At 42.7% G+C, this 27752-nt stretch overlaps 1 protein-coding gene across 1 annotated transcript in view; it reads left to right on the forward strand.

Moving 5' to 3' along the window:
- The first annotated feature begins 855 nt into the window (after positions 1-855).
- Positions 856-27752, forward strand: part of LOC136852023 (tudor domain-containing protein 1-like) — a 114770-nt gene continuing 87873 nt past the window's right edge. The window contains exons 1-4 of the mRNA XM_067126496.1: positions 856-937; positions 17384-17518; positions 22283-22355; positions 25791-25912. Coding sequence (XP_066982597.1) covers positions 17385-17518; positions 22283-22355; positions 25791-25912 — 329 coding nt within the window. The 5' untranslated portion in view covers positions 856-937; position 17384. The remainder of the gene's footprint in view (positions 938-17383; positions 17519-22282; positions 22356-25790; positions 25913-27752) is intronic.

The raw sequence follows: 27752 nt of genomic DNA on the forward strand, positions 1-27752 counted from the left end.
AAACTAGAGGGATTGGACAATACATGGTATGCAAAACTCAAAACTGAGAAAAGTGGTGAATACCCTCCTCTGCAACTAACTGCCTCAAGTGGTTTTTGATTAAAGTTTTATTTCAAACATTTCAAGCTCCACGAGACTGCCAGGCATTTTCTTTTTGTTTTCGGTAACCTTCACACTTCTAATCAAGCAGAGTTTAATATGTGCTGCATTTTACATTTTATTATGAACAATTTAGTTGCATTACTCTAAGAACAGATTGAAAATAAGTTAATAATAGAATAAAGTTTCTCCGTGAAGTTACATTAATCGTTCCTCGCCTGCATTATGTTTCCTTATAAATTACTCGCGTGCATGATCTCATAACACTTCTAATTAAGCTTCAGAATTAATTTACAAATTGTAAGCCAAATTCTCTTATACAAGAATACAAGAACAAAGTGTTTGTAACAACCTATACAAGGTTCTCTGCTGTACAACACGAGACGCAAAGATTCTAAAACTAAGGAGAAAACGTTTGCACCCATTAAGAAACAATGCTACGTTTCAGTCTTTCGCCAAGATAAGGATTGGACCAAGGATGGATTTGACACACCTGATAGCGATCGCGCCCAGGAGAAGAGATAGCACAAACGCCAGATTTTCTATTAGTGTCTAATTATTCTTTATTCTTTAAAATGGCTACATGTCATGCTGACCTCTTATGTGTAACTTAGATTTGTAGTTTGTGCCATATTTGTCTCTCCTGTGGTTGAGCAATCTACTTTAACTTGATTATCTTAAGTGCATATAATCAATAACTGACAACTACTGTGAGAAGGCCGATAAAGTTTCACATTGTTTTGTGCATCATGAATATAGACGTAAATGATCAGTGTCTGTCTTTCATCTCTGCATCTCAGCGGCTGCCTACAGTTCTTCCTCGAAGATTGTTTAGTAGGTAAAATAGATCTGTATTTACTGTAAGCAATATTCACGATGCAGAAATAGCTACGATATAAACGGAGCAGTTTCATGCGGTTTGCTCACAATAACTAGTTTGTAATTGTGCTTTATGAAATGTTTTTCTTCCTCATCTGAGAGACAATTCATGTGTTTTTTTTTTTCAACTTGCAACCACGAATATTTTACTTGATGATCCATATACTTACAAAGAAGGCTCATCCGCAGCAAGTTGCACATCTCAACGTGAACTGTGCCATTGAAGTCATTTCGTATGCATTCTCACACTGCCTGGATATCAAAGCCCTTTCTTTCCAGCACCTATAATGACCACTTTCTAGGTGTTCATATATTTATACACGCACACACACACTCACACACATACATGCATATATATATATATATATATATATATATATATATATATATATATATATATATATATATATTATTATGTGTGTGTGGACTGAATAAAGTAAAATCAGTTAGTGGAGGAATGACGATATGAGGTTCATGAAGGAAAAGAAACAGGGAGATTGCTTGCAGCTGCAGCAGATATTAACCCATTTTATAATTCTTACAGCCATCGCTGTTACATGATGAACCAGTTATTCCTCTCACCCATTCCTTCGAAACCTTTCTGTTACGAGATATAGGCTACCTTTCATAGGCTTAACATGCTCAGCCACTGAACACCCTTACAACTCTAGGCAGGATATGGAATTGTCTCCGTGTAATTATTTCTGTGGTGGGTAATAGTTATCTGGCAACACTCATCCATATGTTGAACCTAATCCTTTGTAAAACCTCTTAAACATTTAACCCTGTTTTGGTAGTTCTGCTAATTCTTCAATTGTGTCGGATTCTATGAACATAATTTTTCCTTTGTAATCCCCATCTGTCATTTATATGAGCTTTCTTCGTAAACTTGTTTTTATATTTATTCAGTCTGCTAAGTAAAGGACTACAATCGAAATACCTGGCAACAATCCATTGTTTCTCTTTCCTTCGTGGATTCTGTCTTCATTTATATATTCATCACGTTCCATATTCTCATGATTCAGTCACATACACACATAGACACGTATACATACATACATACACACACATATATATATATATATATATATATATATATATATATATATATATATATATATATATATATAAGTATGTATGTATGTATATATATATATATATATATATATATATATATATATATATATATATATATATATATATATAAATATGGCTGATAATAGGCTTTCTTGAATACGTCACCAGAAACGGAGAACACATTTTGAGTGTATAACAATCGCTCCGAACAGGTCTCGTGATTACATTCGTAATTTATTATTTGTTACTTATTAAAGCTATTTAAAAAAAAAAGTGTCATGCGCTAGATGTGAATGAAAGCAATGATGAACACTAAACAAAAGCATCAAACTACAAGGTGCGTTCTCTTCATTGCAAACGAGTAGTAAGACGGCTACTCAACCTACCGTATAATTATGTTCGTATCGATGTCAGGCTTTGCTTTCGTAATTTATTTCCGAAACAAAAACCACGAAATCTTATGATTAAATAGATCAGGTGATGAACAAAATTACAAATGTCCAAGTTCATCGTCAGTAGCACAGAGCGCCCCCTCCAGACTCCTTTGTACGTAGTGGCTGTTCCTACTTGTCCCGGACTGTGGAGACTGCGAATAATCCCGGTTTGTATATATTTAACCTCATTTATAGGCTGCCATCTTGCTTTTTTTAAAGAGAAACAAACATAAACACATTTACTTTAACATGTTTGATGAAAGAAGACAGTTGAGAATCGAAATTTGAAGACAGACTGAACCGGCTCCTCAGTCATCATTGGTATAGGAGGCTATTACGTAAGTCTCTCTCTCTCTCTCTCTCTCTCTCTCTCTCTCTCTCTCTCTCTCTGAAATGGAGGATTTCAAGGCTAGCTCCTGTATCCTAAGGTACATATTAGGCAAAAGCTATAGGGAGGTGTTCCTTTATAAGGAGGAAATGGTAGCTTTACAAAGTAACCTACAGTGGTTAGGCTAGTGTCGTGGCATGCCACTCAGGTGTTGCAGGTTCGCGTCTCCCCCACAGCGGAATGAAAAGTCACTGGCTCCATATCATAGTTAGTGCTGCAGTGTTGGAGGGTCTGTGGTTGGGGGGTACAGTCCCTTTAGGGGCGTTCTTATGGGGTGGGATGTAAGCGAAGCGAACCAAAGCAGCTGGGGGGTTCGGGGTGGGGGCTCTGTAAGCCCCCCTGAGGAAAATTTTTAGAATATGAGCAATTGTCGTATTTTAAAATCACTTGTAAATGCAAATTTCAGAAATTTTATTTCTTCAATTTCGCATTTTCGGCCCCCCCTCACTTTGGGGCCCAGGGGCGATTTCAAAAAGCGCCCCCCCCCCCAACACCACTGCTTTCCACCCTCACCTGGCAATTACTTCTTAGTGCAGTTGCAAGGTTTTCCTCCTGTCACACCTTTGTATCCCTCGGCTGAGGACGTCCCTCTCCCTGGTACTTATCGTCCTGAACCTATTAATACAAAATGTGCGTTTTGCTTCGGCTGCGTTGAGAGAATTCTGGGTAATCTTGATACCTGGGGTGGAGAAGATCCTGTTGGTTTCTTTCCTTTGTTTGTTAAAAAGTTTCTAGCGTGTTATCTCCCAAGATTACAGGATTCCGTAGATTTTTTATGTCGACGTAGTGTCTTTGCAGATGAGCGCAGGCTTGGTTACAGTTCAGTATGTCTTAGTTTAACCAGACCACTGAGCTTATTAACAGCCCTCCTAGAGAGGGCTGGCCCGAAGGATTAAATTTATTTTACGCGGCTAAGAACCAGTTGGTTACCTAGCAACGGGACCTGCAGCTTATTGTGGAATCCGAACCACGTTACAGCGAGAAATGATTTTCTATCGCCAGAAATAAATTCCTCTGGTAATTCTAAGCCAGGTGTCCGCGGTGAGCTAGACTGTGGCAATTGGCGTTTTTCTATGTTATTTTACTTGCTTTACAAGAATTTTTAAAGGAATATTTTGTCGGCCGGTTGTAACTAAACTGTAATTGACCTTTGAAGACTGCACGACTTGAGACCTTTGAAGACTGCACGACTTGAATTACCTAACACAGGGTAGGGCTAAGCCGGCATTCCGCGGCAAGTCCCCAGCCCCCTCCATAGCTAATACGGCAAAATTGTAACCAGTAAACACCTCTAAGTTACGTTATGTTGGTATTTTTAGGGGTGTTTACTGGTTACAATTTTGCCGTATTAGCTATGGAGGGGTGGGGGGGCTTGCCGCGGAATGCCGGCTTAGACATATCCCGCGTTAGGCAATTCAAGTCGCATAGTCTTCAAAGGTCGATGACAGTTTAGTTACAGCCGGCCGACAAAATATTGCCTTAAATTCTTGTAAAGCATAGGAAAACGTCAATTGCCGTAGTCTAGTTCACCGCGGACAGCCGGCTTAGAATTACCATTCCTCTAATTCTTTATTGGCCGGTTGGAGAATCAAAAGCGGGGCCGGCAGAGTGCTAGCTGAGAACAGTACCCCACCTGTCCAGTGAGGAACTGCACGGGCTTAGTAGTACAGTCTGTTCCAAAGAGTGGCACATCTGCAGACTGCAGTAACTACAGGCCAATCTCTGTTCTCCCTGTGATCTCCAGAGTTGCTGAAAAACTTAATTGTTCCGATACGATATACAAACCGTCAGTCCTTTACATTAGGAATTACTTGTATGAAGCTGGATACGGCCGTTAAAGTCTTGAACAAGGTGGTTAGGCAGTAACTACGGTAAATCTATACATTAGCTCCGCGCCTGTTTTTACTCTTTCAACTGGTTCTTTCTGCACTTTTATGGGTTCTGATACTGGCTGTGCATCTGTTTGTTGTCGGCCAAATGGAATGTCCCTTCGCCGTGCTTAGTACTGGCCCGGGGAGGGTTGGGTACCCATACGTTAACAAGTTATTGCACTTGCTGAAAGGGATATGAACCGTTTGAAACAGACGTAGCCGTGCTCTGTCTTGTGAAGATCGCGTATGGAAACCCCTTGTTGGATGGACTTCGGGGGTTAATTACAGGTTAATTAGACTCGAGGGCCAAAAATGAAAGATAAATTCATAATTAGCAACCAAAAAACCGTAGAAAAAGTCAAGTTATAGTGCCTATAGTTCGACCCGTCAGGTAGGCAGGAAACGCAGAGCTACCCTATAGTTCTCATATGTTAGACTTGCTTTCGGATCTCTTTGCCTGACTGTCGTTAAGCTCTTCATTTATCCCGGTGGGATCTTTCTGTATTTTTGCTTATACAGTATATTATGTGTTTGATATTTATTAATATACAAACCAACGATTCCTCTGACACAATATACAGTAAGCCCCCGTATTCGCGGGGGATGCGCACCACACTCTCCCGCGAAGAGCTGAAACCAGCGAATACTTAGAACCCTTCTAAAAACACTTAGAACTGCCTATTTTGATAGTTCAAACACACACAAAACAAACTAAAATTGCTTATACAGGTATTATCATACTTACAATGGGGTTAGGTTCCAAAAAAACCTATCCTTTGTTGGAAAAACGTAAGAAATACCAAAGCGTGTCTCGAACATAGCCTAGCCTACACTGGGGTATTCGGTACCATGTACTGTATACATACTGTATATGGTAGCCTAGCCTACACTATAAAATATACTCTTTACATACACAGTGTAGTAATTATTAATATCAGCTAATTCTGGAGGTTCATGCAAAGTGACTTATGATAATTCAATACAATGAGAAATTGAATAACAAACAAGAATTAGCTTAGCCTACACTATGGTATATTGTATACATACACGGTAGCGTAGCCTACATTATACTGTACTCTATGTTCACATATCGTATTACACAAACGTCAACATAATGAATATCCATCTTTTTCACAGAACTTTTAAAATGTTATGCCTTAATTCACTGTATCCAATAATATTGTATATATATTCATATATTGCTTTTGTATTATAAATTGCGTTCATAGCGATCAGTGTTTTGGTTTGGAAATGTTTATGTGGTGTTTATTTTGCTGCATTTAACTCAGTTCTGAGCGCTTTTCTTGCTTCTAGTTAGCGTGAATGAATCTCTAGAGTCTAGATACTTTATTTATGTGGGGCAAGGTTATTTTTCATTAAATGAAGTGGTTTTTGAGTCGAAATATAACTAAAATACGTCTTGTTGTGAAATTAATTTATCTACAATTTTCGTTAATACAGTGAACCCCCCGTATTCGCGTTGTCAATGTTCGCGGACTCACGCATTCGCGGGTTTCTCTGTGGAACATATCTAGCCATCATTCGCAGAAAATTCGCAGATTCGCGGTATTTTTCACCGAGAAATATTCACTAATTACTGTATTTTCATATAATTTTCATGAATAAATGCACTTTTTGTGATAAAACTATTAAAATATTCAGGTATAAGCATTTTTACAGGGTTTTTCTGTGTTTAAGCTATCAAAATGGGCAGTTCTGAGTGTTTTTAGAGGGGTTTTAAGCATTCGCGGATTTGACCCATTCGCGGGGGGGGTGTGGGACGCATCCCCCACGAATCCGGGGGTTCACTGTAGATGATGATTGACTATGGCCGTTTGGGCGCGTTTGTTTTGTGTAAAAAAATTAAGATTCCGTTCGCTATTTTCACTTGATTTCATCATAATACGAGCTTTACGCATTTATCATTTATCGGCGTAAAAATAACAGCAATGTGTTCTTTCATGCCCAGTAGTTTCAATTAAAATACTTTCTCTCCCATTGTAATTACGATCGAGTTTCATCCATGTTGCCGATGCACGATAATTTACAGTATAGTCATTAGCAGCTTGAACATTGTTTCCTCAGCTTCAGCTACAACTGGCAGCTTAAATTTAGCAGTATATTTGCTTGAAGATCTGTTATCCGTACCGAATAAGGGTATAACGTAAAAATATGTCAGTCCTATTCTACTTAACGTCATTTGTGCCATAACCTATGGTAATTGTATATTACCGTATGATGGTTGAAATATAGGTAAACGGATGTTGTTATCCGATTCAGTTATAAGCAAAACAAGAGTTTCTTAGTAGGTTGTTTATGGCTGCACGCATTTACGCAAGAGTATAACATTACTAACAATACTTTTATCATTGTCTTTTACTTTTTTTAACTAGAAGATGGGATACAGAGATGGAGGAAAAGTTGTCTATTGTAATTTGGTCTCTCTCACTGCCTGATTAAGCTGCTGCCTGTGCCCGCGCAAAATTTAAAAATATTTTATAAATACTGTTGTATCAGTCTTAATTGCTTACCCCATTGCAAAATCGAATTATCGTAAGGCGAATTATTGTAACTCGAGCATTACCTGAGTATTTTAATAGTTTTATCACAAAAAAGTGCATTTTGTCATGAAAATGAGGTGAAAATACAGTAATAAGTGAATATTTCTCTGTGGATAATACCGCAAATTTGCTCATTTTCTGCAAATATTGGGTACATACATTCCAAAGAGAAATCCTGGAATACTTGAGTCCGCGAATCGTGAGAACGCGAATACAGGGGGTTTACTGTACAAACTGTTGGTCCTTTACATTAGGAATTATGTACCCCCGCCCGGATGTAAACATTCCAATTTGCTCTTGGCCGTCGTGTGCTGCAGATGTGTTTTCTCGCTCTCAGCCCTGACCACTGTTGAGCTGTTTTTCCCGGTGGGATTTTTCTTGTTTTTACTTGCTATGAGTAACATGAGTGTTGACAAACCCTGTAAGCCCTCCTTCCCCTATCGTGTCTGTCCTGGGGTGGGAGGGAAGAAGTGTAGTTTCACCTGCCTGGTAACTGCTGGCCCGAGCACCAGTGTCTCCGCTACCTTGGGGGTGTACATGCCTGGCTCGGTCCTCGAATCGGCCAGGTCATATGCCTGCGTGGTGCAGGAAGGATCACAGGTCTGCCAAGGTTCTCCCTCCTGCAAGGAGAGTAGATCGGGAGGACCGCACCCTGGAAGGACTCGAGGGTCCTCTTCCCCAGGATGCGGACACCCCTGAGATGCAGAGGACTTTTGCTGAGATAATTGTGCTGATTCGTCAGCACAACCACCTTGGGGAAGGGACCATGGCCTCATCTGTGGATTGTCCTTCGCGCCTTGAATCCTTTTGGGGACCGAAAGAGGAACCCAAGTTTTGGTAGGGCTGCTGTGGTCCACGCTTGCCGAGGGGGTTCTCGATCAAGTGAATGGTCTTGTGTCTGGGTAAGACAGTTCCCTGCAACTGAACTGCTTGGACAAGCTGCTTCCCCCCCTCCTCTGCCTTGTCAGAAGCGCTTCTATACGCCCTCGGAGAGGGCATTGCTACTTAAGCAGGTTGACCTGGACCTGGTTCATCTAGGCCTGGGTCTCTTGTTGCAGCAACTTACTGCAGAGAGTATTTCCCTCTCGCAGCAAGAGGCAGCAACCCTGGAAGCCACTGCCATGGCAGCTTTCCAGGCAGTCTCCAGGTTGGATCTGTGGTCGTTCACAGTATACAAAGTGGCTGCTTCCTTGGCTGCTATCGTACCTGGGGAGGACTCCGCTTTTGGGAGACTGTGCCAGTCTGGAGGTAGAGCCATCTCTTACCTCGCCCACCAGACAGCAAACCTGTGAGCCAACCTGGTCGTGAAGCAGAGAGATGCTGTTCTTTCTCGCTTCGCCAGGTCTGTGGGGCCCGAGTCGGCAGTGACCCTGCGGAATGGACCGTTGCTGGGGTCGACCTCTCTCTTCCCTAGGGAGTTGGTGGACAAGCGTATGGCCGATGACAGTGACCGCCTTGTTCACCAGGCAGTGGCCAAGACCTCCAGGTCTTCGTGTTCCACTGAGGCCAGGCCCTCGGGTCAGGTTGACAGTGAGCATCGTAGGCACAGCAGTAGTTGGCTGGATATCTCAGGGGATATCTTGCTTGATGGAGTCCCTACGTTCATTTAGTATTGCTTTGGGATCGACCACAGTACCTGGTTGGAATGGCATAGTTCCACGTCGGGATCGTTCCGACTCTGTTCCCGTCAATGTGATCGATCGCTGTCATGGCTGGCCTTCATGTATGCTGCGGCACTGACTGCCTCTGGCGTATCTGTGGTCCATCTGCTCCTCCTGTTTTCTCTTAACTCGACGACAGTCTCTGTGCGGCTCTTCCTGGTCTCCTGCCACAGCCATCCTGATCGTTCCTGTCGCTTCTGATGACTTTCATGTGATGTTCCTGGCCGTTGCTGTAGCTCCTGCCTTCTGAACCGCTTCCGTAACTCGTGCATCGGCTGTCCTGATCGTGCCTGTAGCTTCCCCAGGTGGTGGTGTCCAGGGCTGCTTCTGTTGCGTTCCTGCCTATCTGCCCTGGAGGTTACGATGTCCACCATCCTGAAGAAGATGTGGGAGTGAAGGTGAAGGGAGTCGCCCTATGGAAGTGACGTTCCTGGCCATTGCGGTAACTCCTGCTTTCCGAACCGCTTCCTTAGCTCCTGCATCGGCTATCCTGATCGTGCCTGCTGCTTCTCCTGGTGTTGGTGTCCTGGGCCGCTTCTGTTGTGTTCCTGCCTAGCTGCCCTGGAGGGTAAGGTGTTTCGTGTCCACCATCCTGTAGATGATGTGGGGGTGAAGGTGAAGGAAGTCGCCCTGTGGAAGTAGCCGATGTCTTCTTCAACTTATCTTCGATTTCATCTTCTGCTGCCTCTGCCCTTCCTCTCCCGAGGTTCAAGGGGGTCTCGGGAACCGGACAGACCTCTGTCGGCCGAAGGAGAGGAAGGCTGCTTCTCTTCCCTTCAGGTTAGGAAACCGATTTGCATACCCCTGGGTTTTGTATTTGGGAGCTGCTGGCGCGCAGACCTCGGTTTGCAATCCCGTTCCCAGTCCTAGAGGTTCCACCTCTAAGACAGGATGCTTCAGGTGCTCAAGATTCGGTGGAATATCGAGTATCCCAATCTGGTCTGGAGAGTACTCTCCCCGGCCTAGTTCGGGAGCAGTGTGAACTCCAGAAGAAGGAGGGAATAGATTCCCTTTGGGAATCCTTCAGGACTTCTAAGGGACTGACTCTCTTCCAGGAGACAAGTTTCTCTTGTTGCTCTTCCCTCCCTTGGACGGGAACCAATTCGCATTCTCCTGTGTGGTCTGGCGTTTAGAAGTCTGCGTCTAAGACTGGTTCTGTGCCTGGCTCTTTTCAATCTCTTAGGAAACCAAAAGCAGCTGCTGCTGATTTTTCAGGAGTCTCAGGGGTTGCTCGATTCCTATGAATCACGAGTGATCTCGTGACGAGAGACACAGGACGAGAGCAAGTGCCGAGACACCCATGTGTCTGGGTGCCGAGATGCCAGGTGTCTCGATACTGCCCGCCAGCTGCTTCGGTTGCTTGGCCGGGATTCATCCTCGTGTCTTGAACCTTAGGGTTTGAGCATGCAGGATAGCAGACACAGAATTCCCCCTTGAACCTTCTCGAGGGGCCTCGGCCTCGAAGGAGTTTAGAGTTCGGGAAACTAGCAATAGTTCACGGCAGACGAGTTCCACCCTGTCCAGTTTTGATTGTGTTCGCGCGATCTGCTCGGCTCACTCGGCTTGCTCCCCCCGCCTAGCCCCTGGTCATGCTTGCAAGACTGGCTCTGCTCAGCTCGACTTGGCTTGGCCCACCCGCCTGCCTACCAATCCGCCGCATACCACCCCTGGATCGTGTTCGTGTGATTGGCTTGGTTTGGTGCGACTCGGCCTGGCCCCACTCGGTTCTTCCGAATCAGGTTCTCGGCTCTGTTCAAGTGAACTTTCTGCTCTTCCCAGGAAAGCACTTTGCCATGGCACAAGTGCTCTCCTTCCCCCCGTGTGGCAGTAATCTCCTTTGGTTGATTATTGCTCATGGTCTGCCTCTCCTGCTGGTCTTACTGTCAGGACAGGTAGGGGTACTCTTTCTCCTCACCTGTTCTCTTTTCCTCTCAGTTGGTCCGAGAGGCGCGAGATGGACAGACAGAGCCCTGAAGAATTTGTCTTCGGAGTTCAGCTGCCTGGCATGCTTTGGGTGTCGGTCCCCTGATTGTCTTATAGTACAACCAGGTAGCTGAGGAGGGTTTCACAGGATCTGTCAGGTCTCCCTCCAAGGAGAGAGGTACAGGAGTTTCACACTTCGGAAGGAGCAAGGGTCTTCCTCTTCAAGTTGCGATCGCCCTCTTTTTTCTGAGAACTTTGCGCCGATTCATCAACGCTAGGATTCCCTGGACAGAACCGTGACTCCCCCAATGAATAATCATCACTCGCAACCCTTACAGTTCCCGAGGGGCCAAGAATGTCGAGGACCGCCGAGGTCCTTGCTTCTGAGAGTGTTCTCGACCAGATGAATTTTCTTTGGAGAAGGAGTTCATTCAGGTTGAGACACCAAGCTTCTCTCCTGCCTTGACATAGTACGAATTTTTCTTGCCTTGGAGGGTCATGCCAACTGCAGTTCTGTGGGCAATTCTGGTGCTAAGAAGAAGGACTTTGTCCCAATTTGGATCTCCGGTTTCATAAGTCCCGAGTTGGCTCAACCCTTAAGAACAAACCTTTACTTGCTTCTACCTTTCTCTTTCAGAGATTTGCCGGATACCTCGGTAATCAAGGTTCGTACCAGGGCACTGCCTTGTCCTTTGGACAATGGCCAAGACCTTTGGGTCTTAGTCATCTTGACTTGACCTTGAGTTCAGGCCAGCCCCCCTCAACTCTTGAGAAGTGCCAGGCTTCGGAAGAAGATTGCGGAACACATAGCCCTCTTCTTCCCTTCTAGGAAAGTGCACATAACTGTGTCTCTTTCCATCCTCTTTTCTATGAGGGAGGAAGGAAGAAGGGAAGGGAGAAAGAAGTATCGATCGGGAAGAAGTTCTCCTACTCCTGATGCCTGGATGAAATGATACTTATCGAGCCCCTGGAGCTGGCAGCGACATTGCTGAGACTTGGGAATGGATTCCTTCAGGAGAAGTATCTATTTCCCTTAGGTCTTGGCAATTCTTTTCATTGAACTTCCATCCTGAAATGCTGGCCTGGCTAGAGCTAATTGTCTCAGTATCCCCGTTCTCCTACTTCTCCTTTGGGATGAGAATAGGACTCGAACCAATAGTTGCTGGATCTGGCGCTGATGCGGTAAGACTACACATCGAGCACCCGTTCTATTTTTCTTCTAGAATCATAGAAGCATTTCCACTTCTTCTTCTAGCAAGGGGAGGAAGGAGAGACTGGCAATAAGGGAACCCTATCTCAGCTTTTCCTTACTGCCTCTGACTCTAGATCCTTCCAGCCTATTTTGTGTGAGTTACGTTTCCTCACTCATGCGAAAAGGTCCAGTATCTGACACTTGATCTTGCAGTTCCTACACTCCGATCAGTAGGTCAGAGGCACGTTACTCCTCACTCTTTCGACCAGGGGGAGTAGCGCAGGTGTGCAGAACTCCAGTCAGTTCAGGAGACTCACTCAGATTCCTCCTTCCAACCAGTGAGTCTTCCTAATGTAAAGGATGGACGGTTTGTATATCGTGTCAGAACAAATCACAATTTTTGAAAGTAAATTGTATTTTTCCAAACTATACAAACCTGAGGTCCTTTACATTACATTTTATGCCCACCTCATGCCACCCCTCAATCTGAACCTGGACCGAAAGGCAAATTGGAGTGTTTACATCCAGGCAGGCGGATATTCTCGCTTACCTGGTGGTAGTTACTGCCTAACCTCATTGCTCGAGAGTTTGTATAGTTAGGAAAAATAGAGTTTACTTTAAAAAATTGTGACTTTTAAAAAGAGTGAGTTATGGTGTTCATATACCACCAAAGGAGTGACTACAGAACAGAAGTCTGCTCTCCTTTTTCTCCCTTGGTGAAGGATTTTCTGTTCCCACAGTCGACAGTTAATGACACTGTCTCATCCACACAAAAAATCGACCCAGGACCTGTCTCAGTCGATGAGACGTCCTAAGGACCCTCCTTTGTTTAGTGGGAAGTTGGCCTCTCCTCTACAACCTCATTCCTTTCATGGCAGGAGAACAAGATCTTCCAGACCACGTTCCAGTGTTCTCTTTTCGTTGTGAACAGGCAAGAAGTCTGCATCAAGACCTTCATCCAGAAATTGAAGACCTATTCCTCTGTGCTCCAGTGAGTGCCAGGCTCCAACTATTCTGGGAAATATGGAGCGAAGTGGGAGTGGAACAATGGATCATTCAAATCCTCAATGAGGGCTATGCTATCCCATTCAGGGAAAAACCTCCTTTAGTCAAGAAGCCTATCATCTTGACCGCCTACTCCTTAGGCTCAGAGAGATTTCCAGCCCTCTGGGAGGAAGTTTCTGCTCTTCTCAAGAAGAAGGCTGTAGAGATAGTTGAGGATGTAGATTCAGAGGGATTCTACAATCACCTCTTTGTGGTTCCCAAATCATCGGGAGGATGGAGACAGGTCCTGGACCTAAGTCCGCTGAATGTCTTCATTCAGAAGACAAAGTTCAGAACGGAGACCAATCATTCCATTCTTGCTTCCATTTGTCAAGGAGACTGGATGGTCTCAGTAGATATGCAGTATGAGTACTTTCACGTCTCTGTTCATCCAGATTCGAGGAAGTACCTCAAATTTGTTTTCCAGGACTGAGCCTTCCATTTTCGAGCCCTATGTTTCGGGTTATTGATGACCCCTCAGATTTTTACTCAAGTTCTCCCCTGGCAGGATGGCTCCATCTCATGGGCATCAATATCGCTCTCTACCTAGACGATTGGGTTCTCCGCTCCCCAACGAAGGATCAATGCACAGAGGACCTTCGCAAGACCCTTTGCCTAGTCAACAATCTAGGTTTGCTCATCAGCCATCAGAAATTCCAACGGGCTCCTTCTCAGGAGATAGTTTATTTGGGGATGACGCTGAACTCTAGCTTTTGAGCTTTTCCATCCCCCAAGAGAGTGGAATCTTGTCTGGAAATGGTAGACGAGTTTCTCTCTCTCTGCAGACTTGCTCTGCCAACAGATGGATGAGTCTCCTAGGAACTGTAGTCTCCATAGAGCAATTCATATCCCTGGAAAGGCTACACGAGAGTTTTTTTAGTTTTTCTTAGAACCAGCTGGGACAGGAAACGGCACCCAGACTCGTTCGTGTTCCCTGTAACTCCTGAAATAAAGAAGCACCTGCTCTGGTGGAAGTCAGAAGACAGGCTGCTGGAAGGGAAGTCCCTTCTCATCCAGAACCCAGACCTAAGCTTTTATGTAGACACATCAGACTTAGGCTGGGGAACTCTCCTAGGAGACAAGGTGGTCTCCAGGAGGTGGTTACCAGCTCAACAGAGGTTTCACATAAATGTGAAAGAGTTAAGGGCATTTCATCTGGGATTGCAAGTCTTTGCCTTGGAAGTTTCCGGGAAGACCGTAGCAGTCCATTCGGACAATACCACAGCGCTTTCTTACATAAGCAAGCAAGGGGGAATACATTCCTTCTTCCTTTGCGTGGCAACTAGGGATCTTCTACTTTGGTCAAGCCAGAATCAGACAAAATTAGTAATGAATTTCGTCCAGGGCAGACTGAATGTCCTGGCAGACCAGCTAAGCAGGCGCGATCAAGTAATTCCCACGGAGTGGACTTTAGATCCACAGGTTTGCCTGGATCTTTGGAGTCTGTGGGGAACTCTGACTCTGGATCTCTTCACGACTTCCAAAAATCATCGTCTTACCTCTTTTTTTATTCACCAGTTCCAGACCCCTTGGCATGAGCGACAGATGCCATGTTACAGGACTGGTCAAACAAAGGTCTGTATGCCTTCCCACCATTTGGGAAGATACGAGAAGTCTTGAACAAGTTCTGGTCTCACCAAAATGTGCCGTTGACACTAATAGCCCCATTCTGACCTCAAAGGGAATGGTTCCTGGATCTTCTGGAGATGTTAGTGAACTTTCCAAGGCTTCTACCACAAAAATGCAATCTGCTCAGACCACCCCACTTCAGGTGGTTCCATCTAGGGTTGTCAAATCTAGCACTGACAGGTTACAGACTGTCAAGGAATTACTCAGAGCTAAGGGATTTTCAAAGGCAGTTGCAGACTCTATTGCAAGATGCAGATGCCAGTCATCTGCCAATGTCTATCAACATAAGTGGTCCATATTCCACACTTGGTGCAGAACTAATGGCATCTTGTCTACTAAGACGTCTTTAATGGAAATCGCTGATTTCCTGTTGTATCTGAGGACCACCAGAGGTTTGTCCCTATCTACAATTAAAGGTTACAGGTCCATGCTTAGCTTGGTGTTCTGACATAAGGGCCTGGACCTTTCTGCCAACCAGGATATTTTTGATCTTACTAGATCATTCGATACGTGTAAGACAGAGGATTCGCAACCAGCATCTTGGAACCTAGATGTAGTTCTAAAATGGCTCTCTAGCCCTGCCTTTGAACCTCTTAATTCCACATCCCTTAGGAATCTTATGAAGAAGACCCTCTTCTTGGTAGCCATAGCCACTGCTAAGAGTCAGTGAGATACAAGCGATTGACAAAAGAGTCAGATTTGCTTGAGGAGATGCAGTTTGCTCCTATATGCTGGGGTTTCTTGCAAAGAATGAGACGCCGTGTAAACCTTGGCCTCGTTCTTTCTGTATAAAGAATTTAGTGGAAGTGCTGGTTTCAGAGGATGAAGAGAGAGTGCTTTGTCCGGTAAGGGTTTTGAAGTTTTACCTGTGTAGGACTGAGAATAAGGGGTCCTGCCAGTAACCTATGGTGTTCGGTCAAAGACACTTCGCAGCCCCTTACGAAGAGTGCCCTTTCTTTCTTTCTAAGGGACCTCATTCATGAAGCACATTCTCAGATTGAAGAACTTCTTCCTATTCTTAAAAGTTAAGGCTCACGATATTAGAGCCGTAGCTACGTTGTTAGCTTTTAAGCACAATCCCTCCCTCTCTTCCATTCTCCAAACGACTTATCGGAAATGCATGTCATTGTTTGCTTCCCATTACTTACAAGAAGTGGAAGCCGTTTTTAATAATTGCAGTACCTAGGTCCATTATCAGTGGCTGGCATGATGTTGGGGGAGGAAGGGTAGGAAGTATCCCTTCCAACCTAATTCTCTTCGCCTTGACATAGGTCGTTGAGTTTTTGGGGAGTCGGAGGGTATATGTGCTTGGATACCTGCCAGTTTTGTGTTTTTTAATGGAATGGTGATTTTAATCTTTGGTGTAGGTAATAAGTGGGGTTTATCTGATTGTCTTTTCTGACAGTACTGCACCCAGGGCAGAGGCAAATTTTGTATGCTGTACTAGCGATCGGAATGGTCCTTCGCTTAAAGCTCCCACTTATGTAGCAGGCGACTCTCGGCTATACTGCCGCGCCACTGCGGTTAAGATTAGCATCAACCAGAGGCAGTATCTTCCTGCAGCAGCTCTCTTAACAGGTAAGGAAACAACAAGTATTGTCTCAATACTAGCAAATTTTCTATTCTCTAATTCATTACATTTACTAATGTTTTGGGGTAGACGATGACCATGCATCCCACCTCCTGTCAATGTGGGAATCAGCTATGTAATTACTTGGTAAGTTAGTTATATAAAAATGACATTTTTATAATAAAGTTTTATATATACTTACCAAGTAATTACAGAATGGGAGCCCACCTTTCTCCCCCCGCATGGTCATTTAAGCACAAACAAATTGAAGTGCTTTGCTGAGTTGTTCCTCTCTCTCCTGAAAGTGGGCAGGACTATCTACCTACACCAAAACAAAATTGTTACCGCGAATTTTCAAATTTTAGCTGCCGAACTAGTTAGAAACTATGTGTGTGTAATTTCTTGGTAAGTACAGTATATAGAAAACTTTAATTCTGGTTTATATTTTTGTCCTCCTGCTGGTGCAGAACTTTATGGTTTTCATAAATATTTAAAATATGAATTTTATTATACTTTTTTAAAGTAAATTGCATCTTTTTTAAACAGATACAGATGTTATAAAACTGAGGTCCTAAATTTACATGTATTCCATCTCTTACCATACCTGAATTTCTCCCTGTACCTGAAGGAAAAAAAGAGTTTGCAGCCAGGTGAGCGGTCGAGTTCCCTCACTCACCCCAGTTTCCACTTGGAACTACTGTACCTTGTTACCAAGCTTCAGTGACCGAGGTAGCTTGTGCCCAAAAATGCTCAATAAAAGACAAATGAGGAGTAAATGAGAAAAGAAAAAAAATTGTAACTTTATTTTTAACAAGTTCTTATTTTGTGTCGGCATATACAAACGATCCATGCATGAGTACAGTGCAGTATATGTGTAATGTAAAAGCTCAAACATACTGTCATGTAATCTTTTCACGCATAAGTGCCTTTGACTTAACTTTTTTAGCATCATGACAGCCTGTCAGTTCTAAGAGTAAAACTTGGGAGGTGGTTGTATTGCATTTTAAGGTACACAGTAGAAACTAATTACTGTATGCAATTGTTTTTTTCCTTAGAATGGGTTCATTGAATAATCAGCAAGGAGGCGTGAATGATGCCGAACTGGCAAGATGGGACCCAAGAAAGGAAGATTACTTGAATTGTCAAAGTTCAACGAGCCATGGCTCCAATTTCACCCGCTCAAACAACTTGTAAGTCAACCTACCGTTGTTTAAATACTGTAGTCTATAATATCTCATGATACTGTTCATTAGTGTTGTATACAATATACGGTGTTCAGCTTTCACAAAATCCACTGCGCAAGTCAAAATTGTGTATGCATGACATAGTTGTTCCGACACGATATACAAACCGTCGGTCCTTTACATTAGGAATTACTTATGGCGGAGCTGGACACGGGCATTAAACTCTTGAACAAGGTGGTTAGGCAGTAAGTACCTCCAGGTACGCGGGAATACCCACCTGCCCAGTGTAAACATTCCAGTTTGCTTTCGGCCGTCATGTGTTGCAGACATGTTTTCAGATCTCTTTGCCTGACTGTCGTTAAGCTCTTTATTATCCCGGTGGGATCTTAATGTATTTTTGTGTATATATTGCGTGTCGTCAGTAAGTTCCGCTTCCACAGCGCCCTTGGTGGCCTCCCCTCCTTCCTTCTCTCTCCCTGTAAGTTCTTCCTTATCTCTCCTTCGGTAGAGATCTCTCTCCTCTGCCCTCTTCAGTCGCTCTTCAGGCGAAGACCGCCAGGAGGGGGCGGTCGCAGCCAGTTGGGCAACCTCTTCTAAGGGGCCTCCTCTCGCTGCGTAGGGAAGTTCCCCTCGTAGCAAGAGGAGTCTCCTTCTACTAATCATCTTTGCTTTTTCTTTCAGGTTGACAGTGAGCATCACAGGCGCAGCAGTAGTTAGCTGGATATCTCAGGGGATATCTTGCATGAAGGAGTCCTGACGTTCATTCAGTGTTGCTCCGGGATCGACCACAGTACCTGGTTGCAATGGCATCATTCCATGTTGGGATCGTTCCGACTTTGCTCCCGCCGATGTGGATCTATCGCTGTCATTGCTGCTGTTTCCTGTTTTATGCTTCTGTTAACTCAACGACAGTCTCTGGGTGGCTCTTCCTGGGGTCCTGCCACAGCCAACCTGACCGTTCCTGTCACTGCTGGTGACGTTCCTGGCCGTTGCTGTAGCTCCTGCCTTCCGAACAGATTCCGTAGCTCCTGCATCGACTGTCCTGATCGTGCCTGCTACTTCTCCTGGTGGTGGTGTCCAGGGCCGCTTCCGTTGCATTCCTGCTTAGCTGCCCTGGAGGTTACGATGTTCCACCATCCTGTAGAAGATGTGGGAGTGAAGGTGAAGGAAGTCGCCCTGTGGAAGTGACATTCGTGGCCATTGCAGTAGCTCCTGCCTTCCGAACCTCTTCTGTAGCTCCTGCATTGGCTATCCTGATGATGCCTGCTGCTTCTCCTGGTGGTGATGTCGTGGGCCACTTCCATTGTGTTCCTGCCTAGCTACCCTGGAGGTTACGATGTTTTGTGTCCACCATCCTGTAGATGTCGACGTGAAGGTGAAGGAAGTCGCCCTGTGGAAGTAGCTGACATCTTCTTCAACTTATCTTCAGTTTCATCGTCTGTTGCCTCTTCCCTTCCCTTCCTCTCCTGAGGAAGTGACGTTCCTGGCCGTTGCAGTAGCTCCTGCCTTCCGAACCGCTTTCGTTGCTCCTGCACCAGCTATCCTGATAATGCCTGCTGCTTCTCCTGGTGATGGTGTCCTGGGCCACTTCTGTTGTGTTCTTGCCTAGCTGCCCTGAAGGTTACAATGTTTCGTGTTCACCATCCTGTGGAAGATGTCAGAGTGAAGGTGAAGGAAGTCGCCCTGTGGAAATAGCTGACGTCTTCTTCAACTTATCTTTGATTTCATCTTGTGCTGCCTCTTCCCTTCCTCTCCCGAGGTTCAAGGGGGTCCTGGGAACCAGACAGACCTCCGTCTGCCAAAGGAGAGGAAGGCTGCATCTTTCTCCTTGATGCCCCTTGAGGCCCTCGAGGGGCCGCTTCCTCGTTGCCAGTCTTAGAAGTCTGCATCTAAGACTGGTTCTGTGCCTGGTTCTTTTCGATTTCTTAGGAAACTGAAAGCAGCTGCTCCCGATTTTTGGGGGTCTCGTGGGTCGCTCGAATCCCATGAATCACAAGTGCTCTCTTGACAAGGGACACAGGACGAGAGAAAGTACCGAGGGTGTCGGGACACCCATGTGTCTGGGTGCTGAGATGCCAGTGTCTGGGCTTAGTGCCAAGACGCCAGGGGTCTCGATACTGCCCACCAGCTGCTTTGGTTACTTGATTGGGTTTCATTCTTGTGTCTTGAACCTTAGGGTTCGATCATGCAGGATAGCAGATTCTCTCGGTTTGCTCGCCCCGCCCAGCCCCTGGTCGTGCTTTGTGACTGGCTTGGCTCGGCTCGACCTGCCTGCCCCCCCAGTCCACCGCACACCACCCAGTCTGGATCGTGTTCGCATGATCGGCTTGGCTCGGCCCCACTCAATTTTTCCAAATCGGGTTCTCGGCTCTGTTCGAGTGAACTTTCTGCTCTTCCCAGGAAAGTGCTTTGCCACAGCACAAGTGCTCATCTTCCCTTGTGAGGCAGTAATCTCCCTCGGTTGATTATTGCTCACGGTCTGCCTCTCCTTCTGGTCATACTGGCAGGACAGGTAGGGGTACTCTTCCTCCTCACCTGTTCTCTTTTCCTCTCGGTTGTTCCGAGAGGCACGAGACAGGCAGAGAGAGCTCCGACGAATTTGTCTTCAGAGTTCGGCTACCTGGTGTGCTTTGGGTGTTGGTCCCCCGATTGTCTCGTTGTACAACCAGGTAGCCGGGGAGGGTATCTTGGGATCTGTCAAGGTCTCCCTCCAAGGAGAGAGGTACGGGAGTTTCATGCTTCGGAAGCAGCGAGGGTCCTCCTCTTCAAGTTGTGATCGCCCTTGTTTTTCAGAGAACTTTGCGCCGATTCGTCAGCATTTTAATGACATGAAATTTTTAATTATGTATATATCACATCATTCATTAAACTTCATACAGTATCTTTATTTATTGGTCACATCACTTCATTTCATTTATTAATCATTTCCTCCACTAATTCATAAAGTTAATTTGCCTTAACATAATTTATTTTCTCTTCATGACTGTGCTGAATGGCCTTCTTGGCCGCAGTGTTTGGGCTTTTGCCCTAAATATCATACATCCATCCATTCATTTAATAATTTTGTAATTTTTACGACTAGATGCGCCATCGAACCCATTCAGAGTTACAAACCAAAAAATAGTATTGTACAACAAATAAAATTATTAATCCATAAGTTCTACAATAATGGGAAAAATATAGAAATATGTTGGATCCCTGCCCGTGTAGGGATTAAGGGAAATGAGGAGACTGATAAAGCAGCTAAAGAAGCAGCCCATATGACACAATCTATGTAAATGTCCCAGTTACCGATTTTATAACACACATAAAAGTAGGTATTATAAATAAGTGGGAAAATAAATGGAGTGAAAAACCTGAAAATAATAAGTTGAAGCAAATAAAACCCAGAGTTAAAAGAGAGAGAGAGACATGCGCAATTAATTCTAACAAGTCTCTGAATAGGTCATACTTGTCTGACACATGGACACTTCATGAGCAGCCCACATGAACCAGCTTCCGAATGCTCAGAATGCAAAGTGATAATAACAGTTAAACCAGCATCGGTTATCAACTTTTGGAAGTGGATCGATTGGTGAAGTTTGATCAGAGTCTGCAAAATTTTCAATTGACTCAATTTTAATATTCATGAGGAAATGTAAATTAATTGAAATAGTATGAAAGGTAATTTATGAAAATACAAAATCCCATGGGGCAGCTAATATAAAAAAAATCCCGATTTTAAAACTTAAGTTATTCAGAATTTTATCATTACTCGGTTTTATTTATTTTTTAATTGTACAGATGAAACTTGAGTAAATGTATTTAGTGTGGAAGTATATTCCTTTCTGCATATTTTTAGAATTTCATTATTTATTCATCACTTAGTCCTAGCATTTACCCTATGGCTTAGACCTGGTACTCCATTTTAATCCTTCGGGCCAGCCCTATGAGAACTGTTAATCAGCTCAGTGGTCTGGTTAAACTGTTTTTATAATAACAATATAATAGAAAACCGAGTGTTTTGGTTTTTTTTCCCTTGATCTGTTGCAGTAGCACTGGTGCTGAAGTAAAAGCTATGTGATGGAGAGGTAAGTATTTAAAACATAAATCTTAGATTAAGTATTTATATTTGTTTATGTTTTCATTATTGTTAAATGTACATGTTCATTATGAACTTTTAACAATGTTCAATCTGTTTCGTTTAATCTTTCAGGAATGTTAATGCTGTTTCTTGTTCAATGTGAATAATTTCAGCTTTTAGAGAGGTTTTTTTAATCCTCTAATAAATAACCTAACGGAATGGTTTAGGTGTTTCTTGTAAATTGTTCTCAACAGTAAATACTTTTTGCCTTTTTTAAAACTCCTAACCAGTTTAGAACAATAAACATCAGTCTTTGGACTAGATTTTGCTCTTTGCTCTTCTGTATGTTCACTCACCTATTGTTCAAAATTTTGTAAATCTCAGCTATTAAAGTTTCTTGAGTAGGTACTTGATGTATGTTGGTTATGATAAATTTTTATTTTGCTCAAAAAAAAAAAAATATTTAGAAGCAATGTAAGTAAAGTAAAAAAAAGTATGCAGTTATGATGAACATAGCTAATAGATTCTACTGAAGATACTATTCAAACGAAAGGAAACTTGCATAACTCTTCCTTATGACTTTCAAGTTTGTTTGAGCTAACTTAAAAATGAGGATTCATGTCAGTGTGAACTGAATTTTAGGTTAATTTTCTTTTCCTGAAGTTGAAGGGGAACTGGAAATTTGATTGTATTTTACTCTTCTTTAGGGCTCGAAACAAAGAGGTGGTATGGGAGCCTCGAGGTTTATATGTGAGGAATATTCCACTCAGTATATCAGAGGTAAGTTCATTTCTTCATCTTGTGGAAATTAAGCCTTTGCGTATTGGTATTGATTAATGCTGAGTGTAGAATTTACATGACAGAAAGTAGTTGTTTAACAGATATACAAGTATATCATTGTAAGAGGCTTAATGTTATAAATAAAAGAAAATTTGTTCCTGTGGAATTGCATATCAGAGCCTTTTATGTAGAAGTATCCTTCAGTGCAACTGATGAATCACCCTACTTAGTTTTTGGTGTAAATGGCATGGACATTTCCACTTTTGCAAAATTTTACTGCTTAGGTGAGTTTGAGAAGGGATCGCGTTTTGGAAGGGGTTCGCATTCAAAGCTAATTGTGGGAGTTGTGGTGGTTGAGTCCCCACCCGATATGGTTTGGACCTAAGGGATAGTGATGGGATTTTTCCATTCCTATCTTGAGGGCAGAACCATCTTCAGGGATCAGCCCATCGGAATCCAGGGGGGGCTGGCTGGTTTCTGGGGATAGGACTCCTGGGTTTGTCAGCATGCCCCCAATATGTTTGGAGTGGGGAGTCAGTCCCCATTAGTTGGGGCAGAACTCCCAGCAGGCAGATTGGCTTATACCTGGGCCACTGCAAACGTATTGGTGCTATCCCAAAACGGTAGGATATGAGATGGACTGTTGGGAGTCAACTCTCACTTGTGCCATTGGTGGAGAATACAAATACAGGCAGTCTCCGGTTATGGGTGGGGGTTCTGTTCTAAGGGTGTGATGATAACCGAAAATTGTTGCTAACTGAAAATCTGTGATTTTCGGCGCTTTTTCTTGATGATTTTCAGGGCTTATCAGAGCCGAGCCAAAATTCCCGATTTTCGGTTATCGGCGCCTCTGTTAGGTATGTATCCGTGCCAGTACCCAATTATCAGCGCCAATAAGTGGAAATCATGAGATTTTCGGCCCCGAAAATTGCCAATTTTTGTCACTAGACAAGCCCCGTAAAACCAGATCGCCACTAACTGAGCCTGCCGTTAACCGGAGACTGCCTGTACTGTACCTGATTGATCCACGATACTTTTCTTGATATAACCAAGCAGTTTTGGGTGAGTGAGCCAGTTTGTGTGTGGTGGTCTTGTGTGTGCATGCTAGGCACCTTAGGGTCTCTTCGCAGGCTTTGGTGGTGTATTGGAGTGGGGAGCCTACCTGGAAAATTCTGATGTGCAGTTGGGGTTTATGTGGGAGCTCTTGGGTGTCAGGTGTTCACTTTTTGGACTTCTGCCAATAATTTATGGATTTGGCAACTAGTTTTCCCTCCCCTAGATATGGCATGGAAAAGGATATTGTTATTGACTTACAGAATCCACCTCAGAAAGAGGAAACTAAGGTTGATGCAGCCTCTCCACAGGGAACTCCACAAAAGAAAGATTCTAAGAGTGAGGAAAGTCACTGCAGAAAATTGATAATTCCGCGTACATATTAAATACCCCTACGCCATTATGAGTCAATTTTTGTATCATTTAAACAGTATGGGAAATTTTTAGAGAGACATATGAACTACAGTGAAGCTGAGGAGAAACTGGAAGCCTGGATCTCTTTTGAGAAACACGAAGATCCCTTTAGTGCCACATGTAAAAATGAAAGTATTCTTCTTCATAATTGTAATATAAATGGAGCACTTTGTGACACATTCCCTAAAAATTTAGATGTTTATCGCCCAGCTGACTGGAACGAAATTGAGGCTCTGACTCTTGAAAATAATCTCCAGAGAGTACTTAAACTCCCCAATGGCTTACAGCAACAGCAAAAGAGGAGAATTATAATTATTTAACATTCAGTAAATATTTGCAAAAGAAAGTGGGCACCATAGGAAATGGTGACATTTCTAGATTTGGTAAGAAAACTGTTCTTATTCATGCAAAATCCAAGACACAGTTGCTTATGTGTAGCAATTTAAAAGTAGATGACAGTGAAAAGTAGATATCAAACCCCATATTAATTTTAGTTATGGAAGAAGGGTAATCTTCAACAGGGATTTACATGACTTCAAAGAAGAGGAGATATGTGTCCAAACAGGTTTGGCAGGTACGTAAATTTCCAAAAACTACAATGATAATTATCACTTGAGGATCATAATGTTCCCTCTCATTTGTGTATAAAAGATGAAAGGGTGTCGGTATACAAACAAAAACCATTACAGTGCTTCAGATATCATCGTCCTTCTCAAATGTAAACAGCTTCTCTGTTAAAATCAGATGCGGAGCATACAAGTGTGGGTTATGCCAGAAGACTTCTAAGTAAAGAAAAAAATTCCACTAAGGCCTTGAAATCAAATATCAGCAAGCAAGATAAACAAAAAATGCCAGGTAGGCCAATGAATGCAAACAGAAGTTCAGGTATAAATGCTCAGCCTCCAGTTCAGAAATCAGTACCTCCAATTTTAGGTATTACTCCCCTTCCCTCTGCACCTTCTTTTCCTAAGATGAGCAGCCCAGGGCTGTCATCTCGGGAGCTTTCTCTGCTCTCATAACAGAGGGAAAATACCAACACACCTCCCCACTTTCCAATAGGAAAAGAGAGACACCACCTTCCTTTTTGCCTCCAGTTACAAGACCTGCTGAAATACCTAGCAATAGGTATGAAATATTTATAAACAAAGTTGATAGATCAAAATTGCCTAATTAGATAATCCACTCAAAAACCATTGTTGATATAAACCACAATACTCGCCAATCAGATAAGCTACATAATGTTGTGAAGAGTGTAAAACTGAAAGTATCTCGACTATCTTTTAAAAATCACCAGGAAGTTATAAATTGAGGACTTCTTTCAAAGAGTACTCTAGAAAATAACCAGTATTATTTTCTCCTCCATCTTGCAACAGAACTGTCAAGGTCTGAGCGCTCAGTATGTAGAGCTTAATATGCTCATTCAAGAATTCTCTCCAGTTTTTATTTGTTTACAGGAAACCATGTTGGATATTAATGCTCCTTGTCCAAGGGAATACACTGCATACCGAACTGCTTATAATCCTCAAGCAGGAAGTTATGGAAGAAGTTTGATTTATATTTGCCGTGACATTCCTCAGATATCTTTGTCTGCAAACTCCCCTTCAAGCAGTAGCAGTGCAAGTAGAATTAATTAGAAAGTATACTATTTGTTCTCTCTAATCTCCCAGTGATGATGTCTGCTATAATGATGTAGTAGGGTTGAGTAATCAACTTCCTCAACCGTTGCTTCCTGTAGGAGAGATGAACAGTAGACATCAATTTGGGATGATGTTTTAGCTAATAGAAAAGGAAATCTCACAGCATCACTTAATGAAAATGAAGATACAGTATTTAGATTGTTGAAAATAATCTTCTGGCATTTTATCTGGATGTAAATGTTTCTCCATCAAGAAGCTTTCATAATTATTGCCAAAATTTAGCTCCTTGTTACCTTACTCTTCCCAGCCAACTTCTTTTTATGTATTTCAGGAAAGCCTGTTTAAAATCTTCAGCGCACATGGGAAAGTTCTTAGCGTTTACATTGGCAAACCTCGCAGTGATTTTGCAGCCGCAGATGTAACTTGGGGTATTGTGAAAGTGGAGAGCATGAGGTAAGTTGTAAGATTTATGGATATTTATTTAGATTTTGAAAGATGTGTACTTACAAGTAATATACGTGGCCATTTAAATCAGTGTTGCAACATACAAATTGAATTTTCAAGCCTGAAAAAATCTTTTCAAAACCAGGGGTCAACTTATATGGCATGGATAAATTGCAAACCTTTGTCCTGAGTTTTAAACAAGTGGGACGGCATTTGTACTTAATATTATTAACTTTCTAACTTCAATAAAACCACTGCTAAGAGTTACAAATAACTATACTGTACTCCGTTTTCTTTAGTGAGCCTAGCAGAATTCTTAGCATTTTTTTATTTGATTAATTTTACTTTGCATTTAAAATTTGATTACTTTCACCAATATTGCTTTAATAAATTTAAGGATGACTGTTCTTTCAAATTAGTACAGAAATTAATTTAGGGAGTGATAAGAACCATTGACCTGGCAAGGCTTTTTGGCAGGAGTAGGCTGAGAGCGGCCTAACTCGGCCACTGTAGTTTCAAGAGGCATGCCATGCGGACGCACATGTACTCACGTTACCTTAAACTTCGAAGTACAATTTGCTCGGTGTAGTGTTATAAAACTTGATAACTTGAAGACCTTTGGTTTGTATGTTCCCCTTTTCCTTGTTTATCTATCCTAGCCCCATATGCTTTCCAAATCCATATTTACAACCAAAAATTGAAGTGGCCTTCTGTTCTCTTTGTTGTCAGGGTAAATTAAGGTCAGTGTGTTCAAACTTTAGGCTCACTATAAGGTAGGTCGATATGTGATTCGTAGGCCAGGTCACCATTGTCCCTGGCAAGCATTTCGAGTTTACCTTTGTCAGTTAATGTTTTACTTGCTTGTTTTAAAGCTGTAATAAACTGTTTTTCCTTTCTTTACTTAATAAGGCTGTTATAATAATATTAGAGCTTATGAGAAAATTGTACAAAGGCTTAGACTGGACAATTTTACATAGATGTAAAAATGACAGTACATGGGCATAATAGAATAATTAGCTGAAATTATGCCTGCTTGTATATTTGCCATTAGATTTGGTACTTACTTTGAACTTGGTCGAAACTTACTTGAATTCCTTGGCCTAACTGAACTTGCCTGGAATTCTTATGGGCTTGGTGCAATTTACTCCTAAGTTCCTTTTAGTTTAATTGGACTTGCCCAAAATTTACTGTTAACCTGAATTTAACTAATTAAATTTACAAAGCATTTTATTAATCCTTTGGACTTTCTGGCACAAGTCTAAAAGAGCGTTAAGTGCACGGAAGAATTGTGTGCATAACGGCCCATCCTTTACTGTTAACCTTATTTACTGGAGAATGTTCAGTGGTAAGAATTACCCTTGTAATTGATAGTGTACATTTCTCTCAATCTTCCCACTGAGTAATACAAATTTCCCACACACCACTTACTGTGCCTCTGGCTTTTGCTGCAAATATATCCCACTAAAACAAGTGTTTGGTGAACATATTCAGCATATTAACACAGAGTGATATAAAGGAATTAAATTGTAAAACAAATTCATTTTCTATTATTGCTACAGCACACATTGTTTTCACCAGCTGATACACTGACCAGATCATCATTTAACCAAGGTGGCCAGTCTGAAACTGGTTTACTCAACTGGCTTTTTGGTCAGTTCAGTTTAATAAGGGCACATTGGGAGGACGAGACTATTTCTTTACGAAGGTGATTAAAAGTATGAAATTATGCTTCTTTTGTGGGCATCATGGAAAAAAATTCCATGTTGATGTTATTGTCCATAGTGTGATGTCATTTTCCATTTAGCAGACGAATTTGTTAAAATCCAGCACTGGCCACTGGTGGTTGGTT

Source organism: Macrobrachium rosenbergii, chromosome 24 (genome assembly GCF_040412425.1).
Source record: "Macrobrachium rosenbergii isolate ZJJX-2024 chromosome 24, ASM4041242v1, whole genome shotgun sequence".
Classification (NCBI taxonomy): domain Eukaryota; kingdom Metazoa; phylum Arthropoda; class Malacostraca; order Decapoda; family Palaemonidae; genus Macrobrachium; species Macrobrachium rosenbergii.